Here is a 25,221-nt window from a genome sequence, read left to right as displayed (position 1 = left end):
GGCACAGATCCAGCCCAGGTCTCATGTTCCCCCTTCCCAGACACCCCCTTTCCCCATGGCGTTATGTGCTTCCCAGCAAACAGCAAGGGGCTTCAGCTGGAGCACCTCAAACCAGAGCCTGCCCAGGGATTAGCACCACAGGGTGAGAGGGACATGATGGGAAATGTTCCTGTTTTGCTCCCTTTGGGCATCTGCAGAAAGGCAGGCAGCATCTGCTGCAGTAACAGCGCTATACTTTTAAACTGCACTTTACAAAAGCACCAGGAATGCTGAAGATTGTAAAAAAGTTTTGATAAAAGGCAGGCAGGGAAAGAAAAAACAGAACACACCTAACAGCAGCACTGCAGACAGAGGAAATGCACAGGAAACAACAATAGGGATTTTGGAGCCAGAGGCAGTGTGGGGCCACCAGTGTTTTAGGCCATTTTTAGGGGCAGAGATGAAATTAGGATTTCTGGGGGAAGTAAGTTTTGCCCTGTTGCTGAACTAGGTGCAGTTTCAGCATGCAAGAGCCCGATGGCGTCACTGCGTGAGGACTTGCTCGGGGCTACCAGCCACGTGACACACACCATGTCATCGCCCTAGAGCACAGGAGCAGACAGCGATTTACAGGTCAGGAGAGTACAAAACACAAACAATCATAAGGTAAGGCCTGTTCCTCTTCAGAAGACTCCACTTGGAATAAGAGAATGTGTTTAGGAGCTGGGGCAGCCTGGATCCCATGAACAGATGAAGATTTACAGAGCCCACTCAGCAGCAGAGTTTAAACTGCGATTTATTGCACAAGTGTAACTAACTTTCTCCCCGAATTTCTCTAAGCAGAGTTTCAGACAGGAAATTGATTGGTGTTTTCATAACGACCACTTATCCTCCCCACCAAAGGGTATCACTTCATTGCTCAGCAGAAAAACCAGGCAGGTGAATGAACCAGAAGAGCATCGTGTTGAACTCCTTCAGCAAGGCTGGCTGCTCAGCCCCATTTCGCGTGCAGGATTATCCCCGGCCAGACACAGCTGGACTTGGCCTTGGACCCTGTGGCAGCAGTTGCTGCACAAATACAATAGTCAAGAAAAATAAATCAACTGAAGCAGGTTTGGGGTCAGCTGCACTCATGCTATTTGGTGTATGACTATCTGGATACGCCATGGTGCATTATCATCAGAAGCGAGTGGCTCCTGACACTCGCCCTGCTAGGCAACTCCTTACAAGGAGGCTTTTAGGGTGTTGTTTTATAGCAGGATCAAACTGTGGCTGCAGAGGAATAGCATCCTAAACCCAGCTTCCTGAAGAAAAGATGGCATGCCCCTTTGTCAGCTCAGCTTTCTTGTTTAAATCCATGATGCTTCCATGTACAGCACAGCCAGACGACTCCTCCCATACCTCCCCCCTTCTGATAGGGAACTTGTTCCATTCAACACACAATGTAGAGGTCAGTTAAGAATTCCCAAACATGTGCAAAACCAACCATGCACCTCAGGACATCCAAGAGGTTCGCAAGCCCTCACCAATAGAGTAACAAAGCCAGGGCATTTCCTCTAGGAGGGAGAGAAAAGCAGCATGGACTAACACTTGCTAGAGATAAACTCAACCTCCTGAACACAGGCCTGCAGTTCTGTTCCCAAAAGCGCTACAGGACTCCAGGCAGACACAGAAATGCCTTTAGAAATGCAGTTTGTCTATCGCACAGTCGTGTCCTACATGATACTTTCAACCCAGATCAGCTTCTCCAAGCCAGCAACAAGAATATTGCTGCCCAGAGGTCTTCATACTCAAGGTTTGCCAAAAAGCACATCTTCATTTTGGTTTCTACACGGCTTTTATCCACCAGTCCATTCATGAGCAAAGCGGCTGCAGACTGGCAGAGAAGCCAGGTGATCATCCGGTCGGGTTTCAGGGTCTCGGATGCCAGAACACTCTCACCCCAGAGGCTGAGGTGAAGCACATTAGCTGCAACTCTAGCAGACAACCTCTGCAAAAGGATGAAGGAAGATTAGCTGATCCCACTGCAGTCCCCTTGTTATCACGTACACATAGCATCTGCACCACTAGGAGTCCCCCAGGCTGCCTCTAAGGCACCAGAGTCACAGAATCAGAAAGTATCTGAGCTGGGAGGGACCCATAAGACCCATCAAGTCCAGCTCCTGGCTCCACATCGGCCCAACCAAGTCAGACCATGGGGATGAGAGCATCATCCAGATCCTTCCTGACCTCAGCTTGGGGCTGTGACCCCTTCCCTGGGGAGCCTGTGCCAGTGCCCGACCCCCCTCTCAGTACAGAACCTCTTCCTGACACCCAGGCTAAACCTCCCCTGGTGCAGCTTCACGCTGTTCCCTCAGGTTCTGTCCCTGGTCCCCAAAGAGAGAAGAGAGATCAGCGCTGCCCCTTCACTCCCCCTTGTCAGAAAGCCACAGACCCCATGAGGTCTCCCCTCAGCCTCCTCTTCCCAGGCTGAACAACCCCAAGGACTTCAGCCTCTCCTCATAACCCTTCCCCTCCAGACCCTTCCTGATGCTCTGTGCCTCCTCTGGACACTCTCCAATAGTTTTGTGTCCCTCCTGTCCTGTGGCACCCAAACCTGCACCCAGTGTTGAAGTGAGGCGGCGCAGGGCAGAGCGGGACAGTCCCCTCCCTGGAGGTCCCATAAATGAAAATAAAAATCAAGAAAAATCTCTTTGTGAGTCCTGACATTAAACAACTGCAGGTAACCCCCCCAACTGAAGGTCTGGTCCTGCTGAAATCCCCAATGCCATTCTGTAACCCACAGGAGAAGCTGCACCGTACTTCAGCACGGAGCTCTGGTCACTATCTAGGCTGCAATGCTCTCTGGCTTACAGGCCTCACCCGTGGCCCTCCCAAAGACCGGTCAGATGGCTTTGACAGGACAACAGTTTCTTACCTTGTTGGGATCCCTCTGAAGCAGCATTTTTATCACTTGTTTCACCTCAAGGGGCACATGGTCAGGCAGGCTTGGCAGTTGGTCTTCACAGTAACTTCTGCTTTCCAGAGTCGAGTCCCCATGGCCATAGAAAGGATTGGCCAGGCCGAGGATTTCATAAGCGATCGCTCCAACAGCCCAAGCATCAGCTTTACTGTAGTTGATCACCGTACCTGGACCAGGTGACGCTGTGATCACCTGCCACAGGGAAAGGGATGTTCAAATAAATGGTTCTAGTGTGAGCTCTGGGCTAAAACACATTTTCAAGGGTCAAAAATCAGTATTTCTGCTGTAATAACCAGAGAAGTTGAGGCCAGAGCTGCATTTCATCTACCTCTCTGGTGTAAATACTCCCTCTAAGCCCTTGGCACTGCTCAGCTCACCGGGACACTGGGAGTAGTTTGGTCGTTATGCCCAGGCTTCAGCCATTGCCCCCAGTGAATATTCAGAGTCCTGAGGACTATTTTGCTCTGGGGTTTTACATAGACAGGAGCCAGGTGAGCAACCAAGACCACACCAGTGCTTGAAGCATTGCAAGGAGAGGTTAAGCGGGTGGTTAAAGGTATCTTCAGTTTTATTAGCGTTCATCAGAGAAATAAAAAGGAACTGCAAAGAATTTCACAGCCACCTTGAACTTCATCCAAAACCTCCTGTCACTGCCCAAGGACTGCTGCATAAACATCTTTAACAGGAGAAGAAAGAGAGCAAACTTTTTGTGGGAAAGGTCAGCTCTGCCTCAAGACACCAAGCAATTACATCTCAGCGCTCAAGGTCTGTCCCCCATAATTGCTCAGCACAGGTCCAAAGAGGACTTTTTATGTAGTGCAGAGATGTGTAGCAAGCATTAACACAAGGCAGGGCACAGACCTCCTATGCTGCTTTACGGAAGACAGCTCTCCATGAAAGAGTGTAGGGTGAGATTAGTTGTGCAGTAACCCAGTTGTGGGCACCGGCACGACCGCATCCTGTCAGTAACTCACTCCACTGCCTCCAGCCCTAATCCCACCCTTTTCCAAGCTCCTGTCACAGCCTGCCCCAGAGCTGGGAGTGAAATGTTTTAGTCCCAACAGCAAGACAGGCATCAGCACAAGCCACAACCACTGGGGGATTTACCTCAGGTGCCATCAGACAACCATTGCCGCCCCGATCCACATAGGAGCTGGTGAATGGCAGCCTCAAACCAACGTTTTCATCTGCCAAACAGCAACCAAAGTCTGTGATGACCAGCCAGGGGCAGCCAGCTGTAAACAACACAGGGCTTAGAGAGTCAGCATTCAGCTCAGGAGGACCTGGCTGCGTTAAGACACCACAACACACAGTCTTCAGGAACAATCTCAAAACCCCCAGGAATCAGCACGACCACACACTATTTTTCTACTTTGCCTCTGTAAAGTTAGGTGAAATACCAAGTTTATAACAACAAGACTTGTTATTCTGTTTCCTCTTCAGAGGATACTCTGCTCCCCACAGAACGTGTGTCTCACAGAATGTGGCAGATACCATGAAATTGGAGACACATGTTACACACTTGTCCACAATGCAGGAATAAAGGAATCTTTTCCCCCTTTGTTTTCATCTATAGCAAAAGCTATTGCCATACTGCTATATCCTTAGTTACAGCAAATGGCTGGAGAAGAGCTGGAGTTCTTCAGCCTGGAGAAGAGAAAGCTCTGGGGACACCTAATTACAGCATACCAACACTTAGAGGGGTCCGACAGGGAAGTGGGAGAGGGGCTGTTCACCAGGGAGTGCAGGGATAGGATAAGGGGCAATGGCTTCAAGCTGAAAGAGGGCAGGGTTCAGTGGGATGTTAGGAAGAAATTCTTCATTCTGAGGGTGGGGAGGCCCTGGCACAGGGTGCCCAGAGGGGGTGTGGGAGCTCCATCCCTAGCAGGGTTCAAGGCCAGGTTAGATGGGGCTTTGGGCACCCTGGGCTGGTGAGGGTGTCTGTGGCCATGGCAGGGAGTTGGAATTAGATGATCCTTGAGGTCCCTTCCCACCCAAAGCATGCTGTGATTCTAAACTTTGCATTAGATAATGGTTTTTGCCCTGATGACAAGTCAAACAGTGCAATGTAGAATCATTACTTCTCCAGACTCCGATACAGAAAACTTGATGCTTTAGATCACTCCTAACCACATTCAACAGAGCTGCAGAGCAGCTTTTCTATCCAGAGCAGGATGGCATTCATATCACTGAAAACCTTCCATGGCTGCTGCACCGAGACCTTTAATTACACCGATCCATCTGCCTGCTATTGTTTCCTGCCCATTCAGAGCTCAGGTAATTAAAATATCGGTTAGAGAGGCTGACAGAAGAACGAGATGATGAAAACACTGCTTTTGGCTTTAATACCATCAGTTCCCTTGCCTTCCAACCCATGTTTCATCATCCCAGGGTGCAGCACTATTAACCTGCCCGAGCGGTGGGGTTTTTAAGAGCTGCCCTGCGCTATGTGGCTACTGAGAGACAACAGAGCCAGAAGCCTGAAGCAAAGGTACCTCCAGCACCACCACCGTGCTGTTACTATCTGCCCATCTGCTCCAGTCAGCTCTCACCATGCTGTGCAACGTGTCACCTTGGCAATACTCCACATCTCTCCACCTGATTACAGTGCAATGCTCCTTTTGAGTCCGTTTTAATGATCCAAAGCCTGAGGCACAGGCAGGATAAACAGCTTCCTCAGTGCTGCAGTGACAGCAAGCAGCAGGCTGAAAACTAACCCTGGGATTCTTCAAAGGCTTTGACACTCGTTTTCCTTCCCGAAATGCACTCCTGGGTAGCACTTCCCCAAATAAGTACACAACCACATCCCTTCTGTGCATGACATCACTGGCATTTAATCCCCTATTTACGTACCAGAATCAATCTCAACCAGGATGTTGTCGGACTTCAGGTCTCTGTGTGCTATTCCATGGCGAACAAGATGGTCCACACCTTCCAAGAGCTGTAAAATCATCATCGTGGAGAGACAAATGTCTGGACTGCTCTCCCTCAGATACTGGCGCAGGGTGCACGGATAGCTAGTCAGAACAAGGAAAAGCTCTGAATTAGCATCCTGGAAGTGTCTCTCTTGTGGCTCATCCTGGCTGGGTATACTACACACCAAGTTATTCCTGACCTCCGAGATGCCTTCCTACCTCCCAGCCTCAACCTGACACCGCTCCCCTGTCTGCTGTTCTCAAATCCTCTGTTTGGCAACGACACCCACCACTGAATCTCTGGTGCTCTCAACTGAATAAAGTAAGTCCTTTAAATACCAGGTATAGAGAGGTCATTCTTACAGGTTTTTATGTAGCAGTGGTAGCTCTGGCATGAAAGAGGAGGCAGATTAATAAAGCTGGTTGTAGTAGCAAAATGAGATGGGCTAATGAGGAGAAAGCACGTATTCTTGCAATACAGAGAGGACCAAGCACTTCCCCAAACACGGGCAGAACAAACGACCGGTAAGCAGAAAGTGCTTCTCTGTCAGTGCCACAGCAATTCCCATTCAAAACCAAACCCAACTGAGAAAGCCCAAAATGCTGAGCACTAATAAATCTCATTACCGATTCCACTCTGTCTCTAGCAGCATGTTCAGACTTAGGGGTGTGAATTTCAGACTCAGAAGGGCAGACAAACAGGGACAAGCTGGACATTTCTTACTGTAATGTGGGGTAATTATTAAATAAAGAACGGCTTGTCTTCACTGCTGAACATGAGTTAAAAATTTCAAGGACTTGGAATGGATCTTATGAGGCGTTTCCAGGAGCATACTCTGCTTTTTGGCAGTAGCCAAGGGCAGATCTTTGCAAGGATCCATGTAGCAGCAGAATATACAGCCCCGCTGGGCGGTGTCACAAAAAGCCTGAGTCGTGTTCACAAGCTACTTTCTACCTACTTCTTCATCACCAGGAAGAGCGTGCGGCTGTGACCAATCCCTCTGGGATTCAAGCTTAATGGAAGAACATCAGGATAGTCTGCAAAGGCTCCAGGCAGCAGAGGGACAGAGGATGTGAACGCTCGGATCACCTGGATTATATTTGGATGAGGCTGCAACTTCTTCCTCCCAAGGACAGGTTTTCTACAGAAAAGTAGAGATACCACAGATTACATCAGAACCAACCAGACTAATGTAGCACAGACACATCTCTTGCCTCTGATACTACTTGTCATTAACATGGCCCGTTGTCCCCACCAAAGAGTCCCAAAGCAGTGTACAAACACGTTTAACCATAGAATCATTAAGGCTGGAAAAGACCTCGAAGATCATCCAGTCCAACCGCCGCCCTACCACCTCTATCACTCACAAATCCACATCCCCAGTACCTCAGCCAACCTTTCCAGACGTTACCCATCTCTGGAATCAACTGAGTCCCCAGGTGGGTGAATTGGAGAATCCTTAAGGTTGGAAAAGGCCTCTAAGATCATCCAGTCCAACCATCCACCCACCACTAACCCACGTCCCCAGTCCCTCATGCAACCTTTCCTTGAACATCCCAAGGGACGGTGACTCCACCACCTCCCTGGGCAGCCCGTTCTGATGCCCAGCCTCTCTCTGAGAAGAAATTTCTCCTCATTTTCTAACCTGAACCTCCCCTGGCACAACTGGCAGCCATTCCCTCTCATCCTGTTGCTGGTTATCTGCGAGAAGAGGCTCACCACAGCTTCCTTTCAGGTATTCTGTGAGTGAAAACCTCATTAAGGCTGCCCAGCAGAGATCACAGGACTGCACATGAAGCAAATATCCAAACGTTCACATCCTGGAAACCACTCACTCACAGGGACAGCAACCGCCCTGCCCTCATGGCCAGTCTCCTAAGCAGCACCTCAGCCCAGCGTCTCCACGCTGACGCTGAGCACCGCAGCCTGAGCAGATCCACCACAGCAACAGGCAGGTCTCGGCACTTTCTCTGGAGCTCAAACTCTACCCTGGCACTTCCCAGTGCCACCTGCTGATAAACCAGCAAGACTTTACCTGTGGCTGCTAGGATGACTGTGCTGTAACTGGATTTTCCTATGTATGACAGTCGAACAGGAAACACTGGTGCTTTGCCTGTGCTGCAAACAGAGATTTGCCAGAAACCCTTCTGCCTTTAATTTTACTCAAACCCTACAAGCCCTTCCAAAGGCAGAGCTTGTCACAGGCCATTTCTTTGATTCAAAAAGGGAAAAAGAGGGGAAACACAAGCAAAACCAAGCCAAATGACTTTGTTAGACACAAAATAAAGGTCGGCTTCACTCTACCTGTATCAACTTAGACCCTCTATTTTACATCCCAGGCAGGAAGCACTCAGTACAATGAAAGGCAGGTTACCTATCTGTATCTGCAAAACAGATCTCCCTCCCCTCTCATCTCCTGAATGTCAGATATCCCTTTGGCTGTTCTGTTGCATTCTCAACACACAACGTACCACACTGCATTCATTACTCATTTGTATTGGCAGCTGAGATCTATCTGAAATTTAAATCAGGCAATCTGGACCACAGATTTTGTTCCATTTGTTTCAAATCAAACAGAGAGACACATTTCTTAACAAAAAGATAGCTAACTCGAGATCATTGAAATGTTTCCCTGCAATTTTCCACCTTCCTGCTGTTTGCTCGCTTCTCACTCCAGTGAAAGGGTGGGAACTGAATCATTTTCCAGTCTCCTTGTTGCTACTTTCCTGCATTGGAAGAGTTTCCACCTCTTTGCCCAGCACCCATTCTACAACCAAACCAGTTCTAAAACAGTACAGTCAACTTGTATTGCGGTCAAATTGTTTGATGTTTAAGGCAGTCAAGCTGTTACTGGTTGTAGGTGTGTATTTCTGTAACTCAAAGGCACTGTGAGGCACAACTTAATCAGTTAAGTAACACATCCCAGCCTCTAACTCTGCAGACATCAACGCATTTCACACGTGGGGACACCAAGGCATGGGGCACAGAAGTGCTTGTGCACCCATCAGGCTGGTGGCAGGACCCCAAACAGCTCCCAATTATTGGCGTACCCTTCCAACACCCTTCTGGACTGCAGCACCCAAGCTGGTCCAGCTTAGCTATAGGTATTCCTCACACACAAACAAGCCATGCCACAATCTGCTCCTCACAGTAAACAAGGTTGTGTTAAATCACTGTTTGAACAGCAGTACTGCAACAGTTTCCTAACTGTGCAGAGAAAAATCCCCAAGGCAGCCAGCAACCCATCCCTGTGTGACGTTTGAGGTGTGCGGCACTTCTGAAGGCACCGTCGTTCAGACAAAACGCACGCACATGCCTCCTGAGCTATTAATAATCACAAGGCTTCAGGTTTATCTGCTTCCAGGCACTATTCTATAAACCTCTGGCCATCTTCTTAACACTACAGACATGCTGCAAAATCAGCTGATGGATAAAATTTACGTGTCACCACTTGAGAACCACCGCGATTTCCATCGTGACTGTACCTGTGGCCAGAGACAGCTCCGTATTCTCCAGCTAAGGCAAGTCCCGTGGCTGGAACGAGCTCTCGGCCCATAGCATCCAGGATGGCTTCACTTGATGAACCAGCCTGCAAAAGCAACCACAAACCACATTGATTTAAGCTCCAAAGCCATCCAGCCTCAACACAGACTGAAAGCAGATAATTCTGACGCAGGCACTGTATCTGGAGTATATCAACTGAGACTTCATCAATGGGGTTCCCTTCTCTACTTTGAAAATCGGGGAAGGCAACTAACTACTAAGAGAATTTACCATGGGACAGGCATGACAAAGCCTTTACTTGCAGAAAGAAATGCATTTCTCTCTTCAAATGCATCCTTGACTGTTTGCACTCTGAGGTATTCATTGACACTCACTTTCCACCGTAGAACCTGACCGGAAAAGCCCGCAGCTCCACACCAGAGTATTTCTGGAGCCCAAGGGATTTCTGATGTTGGCATTTTGGAAGACTATCCACCTGTCACAGAGTGCCACAAAACCGCTCCAACGGGAAAAGCCACACGGGTTTTTTTCAACTGAGAGGTTGGATCAGCAGAGTCACTCAGGCCAGGAAACACTAGCGCAGGTCTTACCCACTCGCTTCCCGGTGAGGAGACCCAGCACACAGGTTACTGCCCTGCCTTGGGGACCGCTGACTTGCACCACGACCACACACTGCACAAGATCTATCTCTGTCCCAGCACTGACAAGGACACTGGTTCCTAAAGCACTGGCCACCGTCAGTTTTCTCTTTGGAAACACTTTTCTGCCAGAAATGTCACCTTGATCACCACCACCACCAGCAGCAGCTCTGGATGCTGATTCCAGAGGAATGATGAAAGCTAACTACCTTGCTCTGGGATTGCTTGCAAACAACTGATGTCTCCAACATCATGTATCAACAGCTTTGTTCTGACACCTCATTAGTGCTTTCAACACTGAAACATTAAACGTTTCAGCCAGACTTTTCAGAGTGACAGACAAGAAGATTAAGAGCCAGCTCCTTACCGAAATGTTCCACATCATTTTGATGGCCAAGGGAAAATCCTCTTTCGGCTGGCATCTCTCTATGGGTTCCTCTTCAACCACATGTGAGGCCAAGCCACAATCCTGCTGCAGGGCTGGCTCCTGCCCTGTGAGGCGGCTGCTCTCCATATGCCCCTGACCATCACGGCAGGAAGGAATAGCTGCTTCGTACACAGCGGCGCTGCAGCCCTTCCCGATGGGCTGGCCGATGAGATACTCTTCCAGCTTGAAGCCCTGCCAGTGGAAGGAGCTCAGGGGATCTTTCTGCGGCTTGTTCTTTCCTACAAACACCGTCTGAAAGGAGTAAGAAAAGGAGACAATTAAAGAAACCTGCTCAGTTATTCAAGACTTCCCAATGGAGGACTCTGTGACTGATTCAAGCAGTGATATGTGCTCTGTTGGGATGGTCCAACTTCAAAGTCAACCTGTTTGTTACAACCAACAATCAGGCTCTAACCATTATGGCTCAAATCACTGTAACCATCAGGGAGATACTCTGTAGACCATCTGAAAAAGATTATCCTGGAAAGAGTCTTTACCAAAGGTGCCCCTTTCTGAGGGTGCTGCAGGGGAAGAGGAGGAAGAGGGAGTAACTTTCTCATCTAGAGCCTAAGTATGTTTTGTAAAGACAAGTCTAACTAACTACTTCTAAAAAGAGAACACCTTTCTTCCCCTCCATAAACAAACCAGGTAAATAGTATTTAAAAGAAAATCCAATTAAGAGCAACAAAAGATGGAAAAGCAATGCCCTGAGCTTTCCTGGCAGCAGAGAGTCAGGTAGTTAGACAGAATGAATCAGCAACAGGAGAAATATCTGGGGGAAGAAACAAAAGAAAATAAATGAAAAAAGATGAGAGAAAACAAAGTGCAGAACGGCTGTACTGGAATTCAACCAGTGTTCATGGTCCTTCGGGTCTGGAGGTGGCACAGCTGTCACCTGAATGGAGATAACCAAGCACACTTCCCTAGGAGCTACAACACTGAGGCACTGGTGGCTGCCCTACTGATGTGCCCGCTGGCAAAGGGAAGCAAATTCAGGGATGGTTGAAGGGGGAGGACAGCATATTTAACCTACCAGCCAGGACAGGGGAGAGAAAGCATCCTGAGAAACTTCAGGGAAAGGCAGAACCTCTGCAGGAATGTGTTTGTCTGCTGGTTAGTGGGGCAGATGACAGTTGGCTCTGAGCAGCAATGACCTATTTTTACCCATGAAATACGCGTTCAGTCCCACCCATCCCCAGTGCCCTGCCAGCACTGCCTGGTGCAGCCTCACAGGGCACGGTGTGGGGGCTTGAGCCAGAGACATAAGGGGACACAAGAACCCCATCACCAGGGCCCTGACCCCCTCCCTTTGCAGGGGACAGGGGCTTAGAGGCTCCCACAGTGAGGACCTCCCCAGTAGCTGCTTCAGAGCAGTGAGGGGCTGCTGACCAAGAGACTTCCCCAGTGCCCCATTTCCGGGGAAGAAGAGGTGTCTGTGAGGCTGCCCATGGTAGACCACCCTCAGGGATGTGCCTGAGGGATGCTCACAGCAGTTCCCTCCACCTTCCTGGGGGGAGATGAGGATGTGCACCTGAGGGGCTCCTCCCAACAATGACTCCCTGCACCCTTCAGGAAGAGGTGTCTGAGAGGCTCCCCAGACTAAGGGTCCTCCCTTCCCTTCATGAGGGGTGTCCTAGGGGCTCCCCAAACTAAGGACATCCCCCTTTCGTTCATGAGGGGTGTCCTAGGGGCTCCCAACAGCAAAGGCCCCCTTCCCTTCACAGAGGGGCTCCTCAGACTAAGGGTCCTCCCTTCCCTTCATGAAGGGTGTCCTAGGGGGTCCCCAGACTAAGGTCCCCCCCTTCCCTTCACGGAGGGGTGTCCTAGGGGCTCCCTACAGCAAGGGTCCCCTTCCCCGCCTCACGGAGGGTGCCCGAGAGGCCCAGGAGCAGGCCCGGGCCTACGGGTCCCGCTGCAGCCCTCCCCGAGGCGACGCCGCACCTGGATGTGGCGGCATGCCGCCTCGGCCCGTCGCTGCTCCTCCAGGCGCGGCTCCACCAGCCCCAGCGCCACTGCCAGGGCCAAGCAGACTCCGCCGCGGCCCCGCCGCGCCGCGGCCGCCAGTCCGCCGGCCGGCCCGCAGAGGAAGAAGCGGCGGGCGGCCGGCAGCCAGCACAGCCACGGCCGCCAGGGCGAGGGCGGCGGGTCGGGCCGGGGTTCGGGCCGGAGCTCGGGCCGAGGGACGCGGGGCGGGCGGCAGCGCGGCAGCCAGCGCAGCGCCCGGGCCAGCAGCAGCCGCACTGCCATAGCCGCCGCCGCCGCCTCAACGCAACCGCGACTGCGGCGCAGGGGGCGGGGCCGCGGCCGCGCGTCACCCGCGTGCGGCGGGGGGACACGCCCTCGCGGTCCGGGGCGCGCGGCGGGGGCGGGGAGGGGCGGGGCAGAGCGGGGACCGGCGCGGGGCAACGCGGGGCAGGGCGGGGCACGGGGCGGGGCGATGGGGGGGCACGGGGCGGGGCGATGGGGGGGCACGGGGCGGGGCGATGGAGGGCACGGGGCGGGGCACGGCCTGGGGCGGGGCGGGGCAGGGCGGGACACGGAGAGGGGCGATGAGGGGCACGGGGCGGGGCGATGGGGGGCACGGGGCGGGGCACGGCCCGGGGCGGGGCGGGGCAGGGCGGGGCACGGAGCGGGGCGATGGGGGGCACGGGGCGGGGCGATGCGGGGCGGAGCGGGGGGGCGGCCCCAGGCACTGCAGCCCACGGGTAGGATACAGCCCGGTGCAGTGCGGGACACAGCCTGGGGCACGGAGACAGACACAGCAGGGCACGGCCAGGGACACAGCAGGTCCCGGCCGGAGCAGGCAGGCGGACACTGGCCATGCCCATGCCCTGAGCCATCCGATGGCCTGGTTGTGCCCTGCCTGGGCGGGCAGTGCCCTCCTGCCCCGCACCCTTGCCTGCTTCCCGCTCCCTGTTACTCATCACTTGCTGCAACCACCGGAGCTAAACCAGGACTGCTTTTATTGTGCTTGGGTTGGGGCGGTGATGCCCAACCCAGTGCCAGCTGAGAAACGCAACACATCCGCTTTTCATTGTGCATAATTAAATAAAGAATACAATCAGCATTACTCTGGAGACGGCAAACTCTCCAGAAGCCCCCCCAAAATTCCCTCTTCATCCTCACAAACAGAACAAAGGCGAGAAAAACAAACCGGAGAGAAACCAGCACAGGACACACTCAGCATGGTAACTGTCCAGTTCCAGCAAGCTGCCTAATCTGATTCTGCTTATTAATAACAACCCCTGGGGTTGATGGAGCCTTTCCCTTTTTGCTTCCCCTTTTTCCTTTCCTTTTTTAATTAATGATGAAGAATTCCGCTTTTTCCCAAGCAAAGGTTCTGCATTATCCAGGAGTGATTCCATCAACCCCTGTGTGTTTCCTGCCTTGGCTGCAGTGGGATCTGGGCACTTTCCTTTCTCACAAGAGGGAGTTTCTATGGTTTGACTTTGCCGTTTCCGTGGGGTGAGGTGGGGCTGCGAATCAGCGCTGAATCAGAAGATGAGTGAGAGGAATGGGTAACTTAACACTATAAACCATGCATTTCCTATTGCATCACCCCAAAAAGCCGCTTACATGCCAGGAAAAGTGGGGAAAACCATCCTTCCCTGCTGCCAAAGGCCAAAGGCCCGTAGTGGACGAGCTGCTCACACCTTCTTCAGGTCCTCGGGGCCGAAGGAGAGCGGCAGCAGCTCCTCCAGCCTCTTGACGATATAGGTGCCATCCGCTTTGGTCAGGTAGACATCCCAGTCCTTGCCAAACTGGAGGAGAACAGGAGGGAGAAGTGCCCAATGTGAAACTGTGCTTCTTCCTTAAGTTATTGAATTTTTACAGGGTTTGTGGGGAGCACCCTCACTCTAATGCATGTATTTTTGGGGTGGTTTGTCAGCATCACCTTCCCCAGGGGTATTTTGGGCTCAGATCCCGTGGGTTTGTCCCCTCCAGGGTGAATGCCAGTGCCTCTGAACCTGCCAAATCCAGCCTCCAAGCTGAGCCCCGTGACCCATTAAATATTAACCACCCAAAACCAGTAACAGGGTCCTCCCCAGGGAGGAGGAAGGCAAGAACAGGATGACTCCACGGAGCTCAGTTTTTGCAGGAAAAAAGCCCTGTTTTCAGCCTTGCCAGAGCTGGGATGACAGCTGTGGGGTCAAACTGCACCTGGCAGCTCCAGGGAGGAATAAAAAGCCCTGGGGAGGGCAAGTTAATGGATTACCACGGGCACCCGCCCTTGTGGGACATGCAGAAACACCCCTTTCCCAGTGAATAGTGCAATTTGAGGTGCCCAGAGTACCTCAGGATGGGGATGGGGGATGGAAACCTCCCCTGTTTGCACCTTTGGGTGTTTTGGGGGGAGATGCGGGGTTCAGGAGATGGTTGGGGTCAGGGGATGTCAGGGGATGCTGGGGGCCAGGGGATGCTGGAGCTCAGGAGATACCAGGGGCCAGGAGATGCTGGGGGCCAGGAGATGCTGGGGGTCAGGGGATGTCAGGGGATTCTGGGGGTCAAGGGATACTGGAGGTCAGGAGATGCTGGGGGTCAGGAGATGCTGGGGATCAGGAGATGCCAGGGGTCAGGAGATGTGGGGGGACAGGAAACACAAGGAAACACGGGGCCCCCACATGACCTGTCACCTCTCTCATCACTTGTCTGCAGGCACCACAGGGTGTGATGAAGTCGTCCCCCATGTCACTGCCAAAAGATAAGGGCACAGAGCTCAGTCCCAGGTTGGAGCGGGGAGAACTGCTGCAGAAGACCTTTGTGCACCAATAAGAGCCATGACAGATTGCCCCCCGCCACCCCACCCCCCCCACCAGTTCCTCAAAAAACCCCATGCAAAAAACCTGCCTTCCCCCCAAAAAACCCATGTGGGCTGCTGCAGGGGAAGCTGCCCTGTGGGCATGGAGGGGATTCTGCTGACCCCCCCAGCCCACCCCTTGCCGTGACAGCTTTCCGCACACCTGTACCTGGCAATGGCCATGGCCCTGAAGCTGGTGTGCCCCTCTGAGATGGCTTTCTGGATGGCGGTGCGTTCGGCGCAGACCCCCAGGCTGTAGCAGGCATTCTCCACATTGCACCCTGCGGAAAAGCCCCTGGGACCTGCTCAGTCACCCCAGACCCCAGCCAACTTCCCTCCGGGTGATTTTCCAGGGGGACATTTAGCAAAGAAAAGTCATTTAACACCCACTCCCCGTCTCCCATCAACAGATGCCCCACTTCCCCTATTTATTTCCCAGATTTTCCCACCCGCCGCAGTCTTGGCTCACTCTGGGATGGCATCTGCCAAGAAGTGTCCGGGGCAGAGGACCAACACCGTGCGCCAAATCCATGCACCCCCACGCACAAGCCAAAACCTTGCAGAGGAGAACCCCAAAACCCAAAGAGAAGGGGTGTCACGCGACCCCAGCTTACCGGAAAAGATCTCCCCGCCGGCGGTGAGCAGTGCGGCGCCCACCGGGAAGCGGCTGTAGGGGCAATAGGCACAGTTTTTGGCCTCCTGGCTACGGCGCAGCAGAAGCTGCAGGTGCTCACCCTGGGGACGGCCTGGGGGGGCAGCGGGGGCCGGGTGCTGCCTGTCACCCTCCATGCCTGCACCTGCCTGCCCTGCCCGCTGACGCTGCAGTTAAATATTTCCTCGCTTGGAAAAAATAGGCTGGCCAGCCCCAACGGGATAACGCCCCGGTGTGTGGCTGAATCCTGGAAAGCATCCCTGGGGGGCAGCTCTAACCCCACCAAAGCATCACACTCGTGGGGGGGTCCCATGTCCCCTCCCTGCTCGCTGACTCATTTTTTTCTTCCTACTTCTCCCTTTGTTGTTGTTGGGTTGTTGTTTGTTTTTACTCTCCTTCTTTCTCTAGTCCCAGCACAGTGTTTTTCCGCCACCGCCTTGGCCAGTTTGCTTTTCTTCCTGTCCAGTTGAAAACTGGTTGCGCAGCTCCAGGAGAAAATGTCATTAAATGACTGCCGGTGTGAGTGGGGTTGTCTTGGGAGGAGGGGGGGGGGGGGAACCAACAGCTCCTGATCAGCGAGATCGAAAGAAATACATTAATTTCACTGCAAACAGAATAAATAAATCAATCACTTTCCCTCCCCTGGGTCTTTTAACTGCCAGCTACGAGGCAGAGGGGAAAAGCTGGGTGAAAACAGAGGTGATGAAAGCTCCTTTTGGGATGCCCTCATCCTGCGCTCAAGCTTAAACTTGGTTTGGATTGTGCTGCTGTGGGAATTGGCCCACGCAGGGTAAAGGGCTCCCGGGAATCTGAGCTGATCAGCAAACTGCTCTTTAATTAAAGATCTCTCTTTTATTCACCTTGCTGGAGGAGCTCAATGCCCCATTTTCCAGCTGCAAGGATGGATGTCACAGCCTCTGTTCATTTATCACTGGGATTTTTGTCCGGTTTGCTGGATTTTGGGAGGGTTTTGACCTTACCCACCTGTTTTGCCAGCAAATCTTGGCGCTGGGTCACCGCTATCCACCCACAACAGTCTGGGACATGGTACCTGAATTGGCAGCAGCCTCTGATGTAGTGTAAACACCAGGAGCTGGGAATAGAGGAAGAACACCATGGGCACCCCAAGGAACCAAAATTGGGATTCTGAGATCAGTATTATCCCTTGTGCTGTGCAGATGCTTGTTCACCCTGGAACCTAATGATGACAGCTACTTATAAGGGCAGCTGGTGAAGGCAACAGGCAGCCAGAGGAGGGATTGGCAGTGCTGAATCAGCTCTGTGCTCTTTTTTTCAGCTTTCAAAGTGCAAATCCTGTTTGTTTTCCCATCCCAAATGAGCTGCAGGTGCTCCCATGCCCCCCCACCCTGTTACGCAGTGTAAAAGAAAAGGAAAACCAGCCCCAGGGCAGCTGGTGGGAGGCACTGGGAGACCCTTCTCCTAAATAATGTGGGGTTTATAAAGAAATGAGCTTTCAGGGAGGGTTTAAAACTGTCCGGTTGATATGAACATATGAACACCAAGCAATTAAATAAAGAACCTGTGCCACAGAAGTAACGAGAGATTGTTTTGGGTTGGTGTAGCAAGGGTTGGGGGGGGGGGGGGTCCTGCAAAGTGAGGGTTCTGCGAGAAGCTGCTGGGAGCTGCCCTCAGGTCTTACAGAGCCAGTACCAACCGGCTCAAGGCTGGACACGCTGCTGACCAACACCAAGCCCATCAGCAATGATGGCAGCACCATCATCACCCCAGCAACGATGAGGAGCAGAGACCCCACCTGCAGCCCATGGAGAGGCCCCACACTGGAGTTGGGGGACACAAATGGAAGACACTGTGACACACATTGGAACAAGCTCCTGGCAGGACCTGCAGCCCATGGGGAGAGATAGGCACACGCCAGAGCAGGTTTGCTGGGAGGGCTTGTGACCCCATGAGGGACCAGGCTGGAGCAGTCTGGGCCTGAGAGACATTCCGTGATTTATGACTGCACCCCATAGCAGTGACCCACGCTGGGGCAGCTGGGGCAGAGCTGAAGCCCTGTGGGAAAGGACTTAGGTTGGGGAAGTTCGTGGAGGACTATCGTCATGGGTGGGACCCCACAGTGCAGCAGGGGAAGGGTGTGTGGGATGAATGACCCCCCGAGGTCAAGATGGCAACCAATTCATGAGGAACTGACCTAAACCCCCATTCCCATCTGCCCCTGTGACATCTCAGGGGCAAAAGGGAGAGAAGTAATGAATAAAGCTGAGCTCAGGAAGAAGTAGGGGGCTGGGTGGTGGTGTGTGTGTTTTAATATCTGGTTTTATATCTCATTATCCTGCTCTGATTCCATTGGTAACAAATTAAAATAAGTTCCCCTAGTGACTCCGCTTTGCCTGTGACTAACTGGTGAGCAATCTCCCCATGTCCCCACCTCGACCCACCAGCATCTGGTTCTCCCTCCTCTCCCCCATCCAGCTAAGGAGACAGTGGGGTGACAGAGTGGTTTTGGGGAGTTCCCAGCCAGGATCAGCCCCCCCACCCCTCCCCACAGCGACCAAAAGGCCGCTGTGGATAGAAACCTTCCTCATCTGCACTAAATCCCTAATTACCATCTCCCCCAAAACCATCCTCATGCCGGGAGCAAACCCCACAGCCCCAACTGCAGCAGAAAAGCCGAAACCCACACAAACTCCCACAGATTTTTATTATTTTGGCTGCAAAACCACTACGAGGACTGTCTAGGCCGCGGTGGAGTGAGAAGCAAGGTCGGTGCTGCCTGCCTGCCTGCAGAGCAGCTATTTTAAGGTTGTGGTTGCTTTGCTCAAACCACAGAAAAACTGGGAAGCTGATGGGAAATGGCTTCCTGCTCCCTGCAACACCCCGCTTGGGTTTTCCTCCCCGAATGGATTAAAACTGGTGGCAAACGCTGTTATTTTATCCCTTTCTCCTCCCTGGTTTTCAAACCTGAGGCAGCCTGAGCATCTTTGTGTGTCCCCAAGCCTGGAGAGGTGGGGGGGAGCAGGAGGGTGGTCTCCCCTCTGCACCCACAAGAACCCCCAGATGGTCAAAAAGAAAAGGTAGAAATTAGGGTTTAGATGAAGGAGCTGAATCCCAAACAGCCTCAGACAGGGTCACAGACACCCTGCAGCACTCCCCAAAAATCCTTTCCCCCTCTCCCTCCTCCCAGGGATGCTCCTCAGAATTGGGATTTCATTTTCCCCATTGAGAAGCTGTTCCAGGACTCCGACCAGAGTTAGAAGCAACAGGTTAAAAGCTCAGCCCAAGACAGGGCACGTGGCTGGTTTGGAAACAGCGTGGGAAAACAGGGTGCTGGAGGAAAACCTGCCAGTGAACCAGCAGGATGCCCAAACCCCAGTGCACCCCCTCATGCAATGCTCAGGTTTGGGGGCCAAACCCTTTCTTTCCTCATGGGGGGTGAGGAGCCAATGTCGACCCTCACAAAAATCATCCTCCCAAGATCCTGCCTTGATTTCCCCATCATCCCCCACCCCCGCACACCCTCCATGCATGTGGGCTTTGGATTTGAGGGGAGGCAGGGGAGGATGTGCGTGTGTGTGCACGCGTGGGGGGGGTCTCTACATTCCCGGCATCTTGATTCCTGTGCCTGAGCGTGAACCGAGCGCGTGTCCGCCAGCGGCTCACCCGCGTGCTCGGGACCGGGGCGACGCGGCGTCGCGGGGAGGTGGAGCAGCCCACGGAGGGAGCTGCATCCCCGCAGCAGCAGCAGCCGCCGTTCCCGCAGCAGGCGCAGGCGGCAGCCAGAACGCATCGGCTCTTCAGCCAAGCTGCTCCGCATCCTCCGTGGGCAGACAGCGCGTCAGATACAGCAACTGCATCCCACCGTGCTGGGGTAGGGGCATCATCCCCCCCACCCCGGGGTGGGGGGGGTGGGTGTGTGTGTGCAGGGATATCCCCCCTCCCCAGCTAGCTTTTGGGGTGAAGGGTGGTGGTTGTGGTGGCGGGGGGGAAGAGCCATCTGCTCGCAAGGGGGTCTGCGGGGGACGTTGCGGAGGGGCCGGGATTAGCCAAAGCGTGCGGGGTGGCCGGAGGGGGCCCCTCGGCGGAGCGGAGATGCTGCCTTGGCGCCGGAGCAAGTTTGTGCTGGTGGAAAACGAACATAAGTGCAAAGGCAAGAGCCTGGGGCCAGGGCTGAGCTACGCTGCGCTGCTGGCCGGTTTCCTGCGCTCCTGCCCGGACCTGCTGCCCGACTGCCCGCTCGAACGGCTGGGCAGCGTCTTTCGCGGCAAACGCCAGAAAGTGGAGCTGAACAAGGAGGACCCGACGTACACGGTGCGGTACCTGGGCAATGCCGTCACCCTGCACGCCAAAGGCGAGGGCTGCACCGAGGAAGCAGTGGGCAAGATCTGGGCTAAAAGCGAGGCGGGGGCTGGCGGCGCCAAGATGAAGCTGACGTTGGGACCCCAAGGTATCCGTATGACCCCCTGTGAGAAGGGAGCCCGCCGGCCGGGCCACGCGTACCTCCTGCACCGCATCACCTACTGCGCCGCCGATCACCGGCACCCCAAGGTCTTCGCCTGGGTTTACAGGCACCAGGTGAAGAACAAGGCGGTGGTGCTGCGCTGCCATGCCGTCCTGGTCTCCAAAGCCGACAAGGCGCGCGCCATGGCCCTGCTCCTCTACCAGACCTCTGCCTCTGCCTTCAACGAGTTCAAGCGGCTCAAGAGGCAGAACGATTTCCGCCATGTCCAGCAGCAGCTCCTAGGTGACACCATCGTGCCCTTGGTGCCCCTCCGCAGGCTGCTCAATGCCAAGTGTCCCTACCGCCCGCCCGCCGAGAGAGCCCGCTGTGCCCCCCGCCTCAGCTCCATCCTGGAGGAGGAGGAGGAGGAGGCCTTCGGCACCGGGGCACCGTTGGGAGATGGCAGCCCCGGTGAGCTCGCTGCCGTGCTGAGGCTGGCCAGGGAGATGCGGGGGTGCAGCCTGCGTAGCCCCCGGCCCCCAACGTGCTGAGCAGTGGCGGGTCACCCAGTTCAACCCATTTCGGGGATGAGGTGTCCTCCCTGCACCCCAAACTGAGCTTGGACCTTCCTCGGGGATGAATGTGGATGAGACAGTGGCTTTGTTCGCAAGGAAGATCCCTGGGGTGGGGGTATGCACCCTGAGGACCCACGGCCCCCTCACCCCCCCCCATGAACCCACTCCCATGGGTGGCCATAATAAAGTTAATGTCTGGTGTAATGGTGTCTGTGTCTCACCCGGACCAAGCCCTGGCAAACGGGAGATGGAGAGTTAAGCTCGGCATTAAGTCAGTGTGGGGGGGTTCTACCGGAATTATCCCTGGCAGGGGATGTGAAACTTGGGGGGAGATGCTGTGGGGTGCTGGGCACCCTCCCTGCGGCACTGAGGGCTGGTGAGAGCTGCTCTGCGTAGCCATGGCAACTCGGTTTTTTAAATATAGATCTGGGGGGGTGGCACAAGGCCGCAGCACCAGGGAGGCTGAGATGGGGGTTTTGTCCCTCAGACCCCCCCTAAAGAGTGGGGCTTGGCTGCAGCCCCCCTTTTGCCCACCAGCAACAGTGCTGTGGCCCTGAGCAGCAATAATTCACCCCAAATTGCTGGGTTTTCCCTCCCATTTTGCTGCTTCCCCAGAATGCGCAGTGGCAGGGGATAGGTGGGGGGGAGGCAGGGTCTGGTATGTGTTTGTGTCGGCCCCGCCCCCCCTCCCCAGCACAGGGCTGCAACTGAACAGGGGGGGGCAGGAGATGGACACCACAAAACGGGCTGGGGGCTGTGACCCCATGTTGAGCCGTGCCCTCACAATGTGGATGCTCTTTCAGGGCCGTGGGGTGCTGCTGCCCCACACCCAGGGAAGGGGTGTAAATCCCGCCCCCCCCCCAAACACTACAGGGATGGGGTTTGGGTAGATCCTCTCTCCCCACTCATGGGGGGTACATTTTGGCCTAACACACCTCAGGTTTAGCGGGAAGCAGGGCTTCGGGCTGGGGGCGGTGTGTGGAGCTCCAATGTACCCCTTCTGCCCCGGGGTCACTGGTGGAGGCGTTGGAGCTGCATCCAACCCCCAGGGCATCGGGGGCATTCGGATTTGGGCGCTGCTACAGACATCCTGGGGCGGGGGGAGCTGGGATTCGGGCTAACCCCTCTCCCGGGCCCGCGGGAGGGGGATTAGCCCAAATCTCAGCCCCCCGCCCCCGCCCCCCCGCCGTAGCTTCCCCCAAAGGCCCCGGGGTAGGAAGGGAGGGGGGAATGCCGGAAGACCTCCTCTCTATGATCACTGCGCCTGCTGCCAGAGCGTCGTAGTTTTGCGTCATCAGTAGGCGCCGGACGAGCTGTTGCCGCGGTAACGGCGGGGCAGCGGTGGGGATGGAGGGCGGCGGGCGACCCTCGGCCGCGCAGGCCGTGTTGCTGGCCGCCAGCACCGCCCTGACCGCCCTGCTCTACTCCGTCTACCGGCAGAAGGCCCGCGTCGCCCGCGGCCTGGAGGTGAGCGCCAGGGTACCCGGGCTGGTGGGGACGTGGCACAGGGCCTGGACCGCGGCCTTGTCCCGTCGGCTCAGCCCCGGCCTCCCGTTTCTCCCCGCAGGGCGCCAGGAGGGTCCAGCTGGACGGGGACCTGCGGGCGGTGCTGCTGGAGGCCCCGGGGCGCTGCGTCCCCTACGCAGTCATCGAAGGTAGCTCCCCAAGGGGTCGGTCTGGGGTCTGGTCTTGTTTAACGTCTTCATGGATGACCTCGATGAGGGAAGAGTGCCCGCCCTCAGCAAGTACCTGATGATCCGAAGCCGGGAGGCGTGGCTGACACGCAGGACACTGCGCTGCCGTCCAGTGAGGCCTGGACAGGCTGGAGAGCTGGGCGGGGAGGAACCAGATGGGGTTTGATAAAAGCAAGTGTAGAGTCTGGCACCTGGAAGGAATAACTGCTGGAATCAGGACAGGCTGGGGGTGAGCTGTTGGAGAGGAGCTCTGTGGAGAAGGACCTGGGGGTGGTGGTGGGTGACAGGTTGGCCATGAACCAGCAGGGACCCCCAGGGGACAAGAAGGTTGATGGGATCCTGGGAGCATTAAAAGGAGTGTGGCCAGCAGGTCGAAGGAGGGGATCCTCCCCGTCTGCTCTGCCCTGGTCAGGCCCCACTGGAGTGTTGTGTCCAGTTCTGGGCTCCCGGGTACAAAAAAGACAGGGATCTCCTGGAGAGAGTCCAGAGGAGGGGGACAAAGATGATTAAGACCCAGAGCATCTCCCCTGTGAGGAAAGGCTGAGTGAGCTGGGGCTGTTCAGCCTTGAGAAAAGGAGACTGAGAGGGGATCTGATCAGTGGTTATCAATATCTGAAGTGTGGGACATGGGGAAATGGCCAGCCTCTTCTCAGTGTCTGTGGGGACAGGACAAGGGCCGATGGCCTCAAGTTGGAGCACAGGAAGTTCCACACTAATATGTGGAAGAACTTCTTCCCAGGGAGGGTGAGGGAGCCCTGGGACAGGCTGCCCAGGGAGTGTGGAGTCTCGTTCTCTGGAGAGATTCCAGCCCCGTCTGGACACCGACCTGTGTGCCCTGTCCTAGGGACCCTGCTTTGGCAGGGGGTTGTACTCAATGAGCTCTGGAGGTCCCTTCCAACCCCTACAATTCTGTGATTCTGTAGGGGCAGGGCCGAAAGTGGGGAGCAGGGGGTGATGGGGTCATGTCCCCACTCCACCCTCTAGCCACCCTCTTGCCGGGTGGGTTTCATCCCCAGCCCCGCGGTTCTGCCCCCCAGCAGCTCATCTCCCCTGCTGTTGGGCAGTCATTGGCTATCCTGACACGAGCACAGAACACTAGTTCTTGGCTCTGCAGGCTCCCCATCCGTTCACACTTGCTGTAGGGCAATAAACAGAGCGGGAGATTAATGAGCCCCTTGGATTTGTCTTCTCAGGCGTGGTGCGGTCCGTGAAGGAGACCCTGAGCAGCCAGTTTGTGGAGAACTGCAAGGGTGTCGTTCAGAGGCTGACGCTGCAGGAGCATAAGATGGTGTGGAACCGAACAACCCACCTCTGGTACGTGCCTGGCCCCCACGAACATCTGTCAGGGTTTCAGATCACCTGAGGTGCCCTCAGAGGGGCATGTGACGGGCAGCTGTACCCCGAAATGGTGGGTGACCCCAGGCAGCACTTCCTGGCTGGCCTCGGGGGGATCACTCACACTTGCGTTTGTTTTATCCCCTTCTCCTTCCCCAGGAACGACTATGAGAAGATCATCCACCAAAGAACCAACACCACCCCCTTCGACCTGGTCCCGCAGGACGAAGGCGCCAGTGTCACCGTCAGGGTGATGAAGCCCCTGGACGCCACTGAGCTCAGCCTGGAGACGGTGTATGAGAAATTCCACCCCTCTGTCCAGTCCTTCACCGACGTCATCGGCCACTACATCAGCGGCGAGCGCCCTAAGGGCATCCAGGAGACCGAGCAGATGCTGAAGGTGGGCACAGCGCTGACAGGGGTGGGAGAGCTCGTCCTGGATAACACCACCATCAAGCTGCAGCCCCCGAAGCAGGGCATGCCCTACTACCTCAGCACCATGGATTTCCACTCCTTGCTGCAGAAACAAGAATCCAACGTCCGCTTCTGGAAAATCCTCACCCTCTTTTTTGGTTTTGCCACCTGTGCCATCCTCTTCTTCATCCTACGGAAACAATACCGGCACCACCGTGAGAGGCAGCACCTCAAGCAGATGCGGGATGAATTTCGACAGGCCCAGGAGCGCCTGATGCACAATGTGAAGGTGGAGGGTGGAGAGACACTCAAAAACGCTTGTGTCATCTGCCTGAGCAGCCCCAAATCCTGTGTCTTCCTGGAGTGCGGGCACGTCTGCTCCTGCAGAGAGTGCTACCGTGCTCTGCCTGAGCCCAAGTGCTGCCCGATCTGCCGGCAGGCCATCGCCAGGGTGGTTCCCTTGTACAACAGCTAAACTCCTGTGGGTGGTGGGGTGGGAGGATTTTGGTGTGAAAGCTGCCTCTCGTTGGGGACGTGGGGGGTGTATTTCTTGCCTTGCTGCTTGGGTGGTTGATTTTGGGGAAGGGGAGGGAGTTTGAGTGAGCGGGGTGCTTCGACTGGGGTGCAGAGATGGGTCTTAAAAGGCGACAGTCCAGCTGATCCAGGCTTACATCACGCTCTGGAGGGGTTTTTTATTGGGGGGGCGGAGAGGGGAGGAAAGGAGGAGCCTTTGTAAAGCGGGTGGTGCTCAGCTGGGAGACGTGGTGTCAAGCTCTTGTGTTAAGAGCTCACGTCTTGGGCTTTGCATCGTGGTTTATGGAGAGAAAAAATCCCCACCAAGATAAAATAAGAGAGATGTGTTATGGTTTGTTTGACGCTGCAGAATTTAGCTGACACTGTCACCAGG

General features: G+C 54.8%; 4 protein-coding genes across 4 annotated transcripts; 2 read left to right on the top strand and 2 right to left on the bottom strand.

The window, feature by feature from the left end:
- Positions 1-758: 758 nt before the first annotated feature.
- PINK1 (PTEN induced kinase 1) lies at positions 759-12,677 on the bottom strand. Its single transcript, XM_084274694.1, has 8 exons — positions 12,368-12,677; positions 10,367-10,678; positions 9,343-9,446; positions 6,816-6,998; positions 5,795-5,958; positions 4,049-4,176; positions 2,897-3,133; positions 759-1,969 (listed from the first exon to the last, which is right to left on the bottom strand). The coding sequence occupies exons 1-8, from the start codon at positions 12,671-12,673 to the stop codon at positions 1,718-1,720; spliced, it is 1,686 nt and encodes a 561-aa protein (XP_084130820.1). The 5' UTR covers positions 12,674-12,677; the 3' UTR covers positions 759-1,717.
- Positions 12,678-13,378: 701 nt separating this feature from the next.
- CDA (cytidine deaminase) lies at positions 13,379-16,013 on the bottom strand (the record flags this gene model as incomplete). The annotated part of the gene is made up of 4 exons (XM_084274652.1): positions 13,379-14,187; positions 15,061-15,118; positions 15,394-15,505; positions 15,839-16,013. 4 exons carry the CDS (start codon positions 16,011-16,013, stop codon positions 14,074-14,076), a joined length of 459 nt encoding a protein of 152 aa, XP_084130778.1. The 3' UTR covers positions 13,379-14,073.
- Positions 16,014-19,947: 3,934 nt separating this feature from the next.
- On the top strand, positions 19,948-20,847 carry FAM43B (family with sequence similarity 43 member B; the record flags this gene model as incomplete). Its single annotated transcript, XM_084274643.1, has 1 exon — positions 19,948-20,847. The coding sequence occupies one exon, from the start codon at positions 19,948-19,950 to the stop codon at positions 20,845-20,847; it is 900 nt and encodes a 299-aa protein (XP_084130769.1).
- Positions 20,848-22,218: 1,371 nt separating this feature from the next.
- MUL1 (mitochondrial E3 ubiquitin protein ligase 1) lies at positions 22,219-24,794 on the top strand (the record flags this gene model as incomplete). Its single annotated transcript, XM_084274590.1, has 4 exons — positions 22,219-22,338; positions 22,439-22,526; positions 23,759-23,879; positions 24,060-24,794. 4 exons carry the CDS (start codon positions 22,219-22,221, stop codon positions 24,787-24,789), a joined length of 1,059 nt encoding a protein of 352 aa, XP_084130716.1. The 3' UTR covers positions 24,790-24,794.
- Between the last annotated feature and the right edge of the window lie 427 nt (positions 24,795-25,221).

This window comes from Gallinula chloropus (assembly GCF_964237585.1).
Source record: "Gallinula chloropus genome assembly, chromosome: 23".
Taxonomy (NCBI): domain Eukaryota; kingdom Metazoa; phylum Chordata; class Aves; order Gruiformes; family Rallidae; genus Gallinula; species Gallinula chloropus.
Note: the sequence above shows the minus strand (reverse complement) of the source record. Positions and strands in the feature narration are given on the sequence as shown.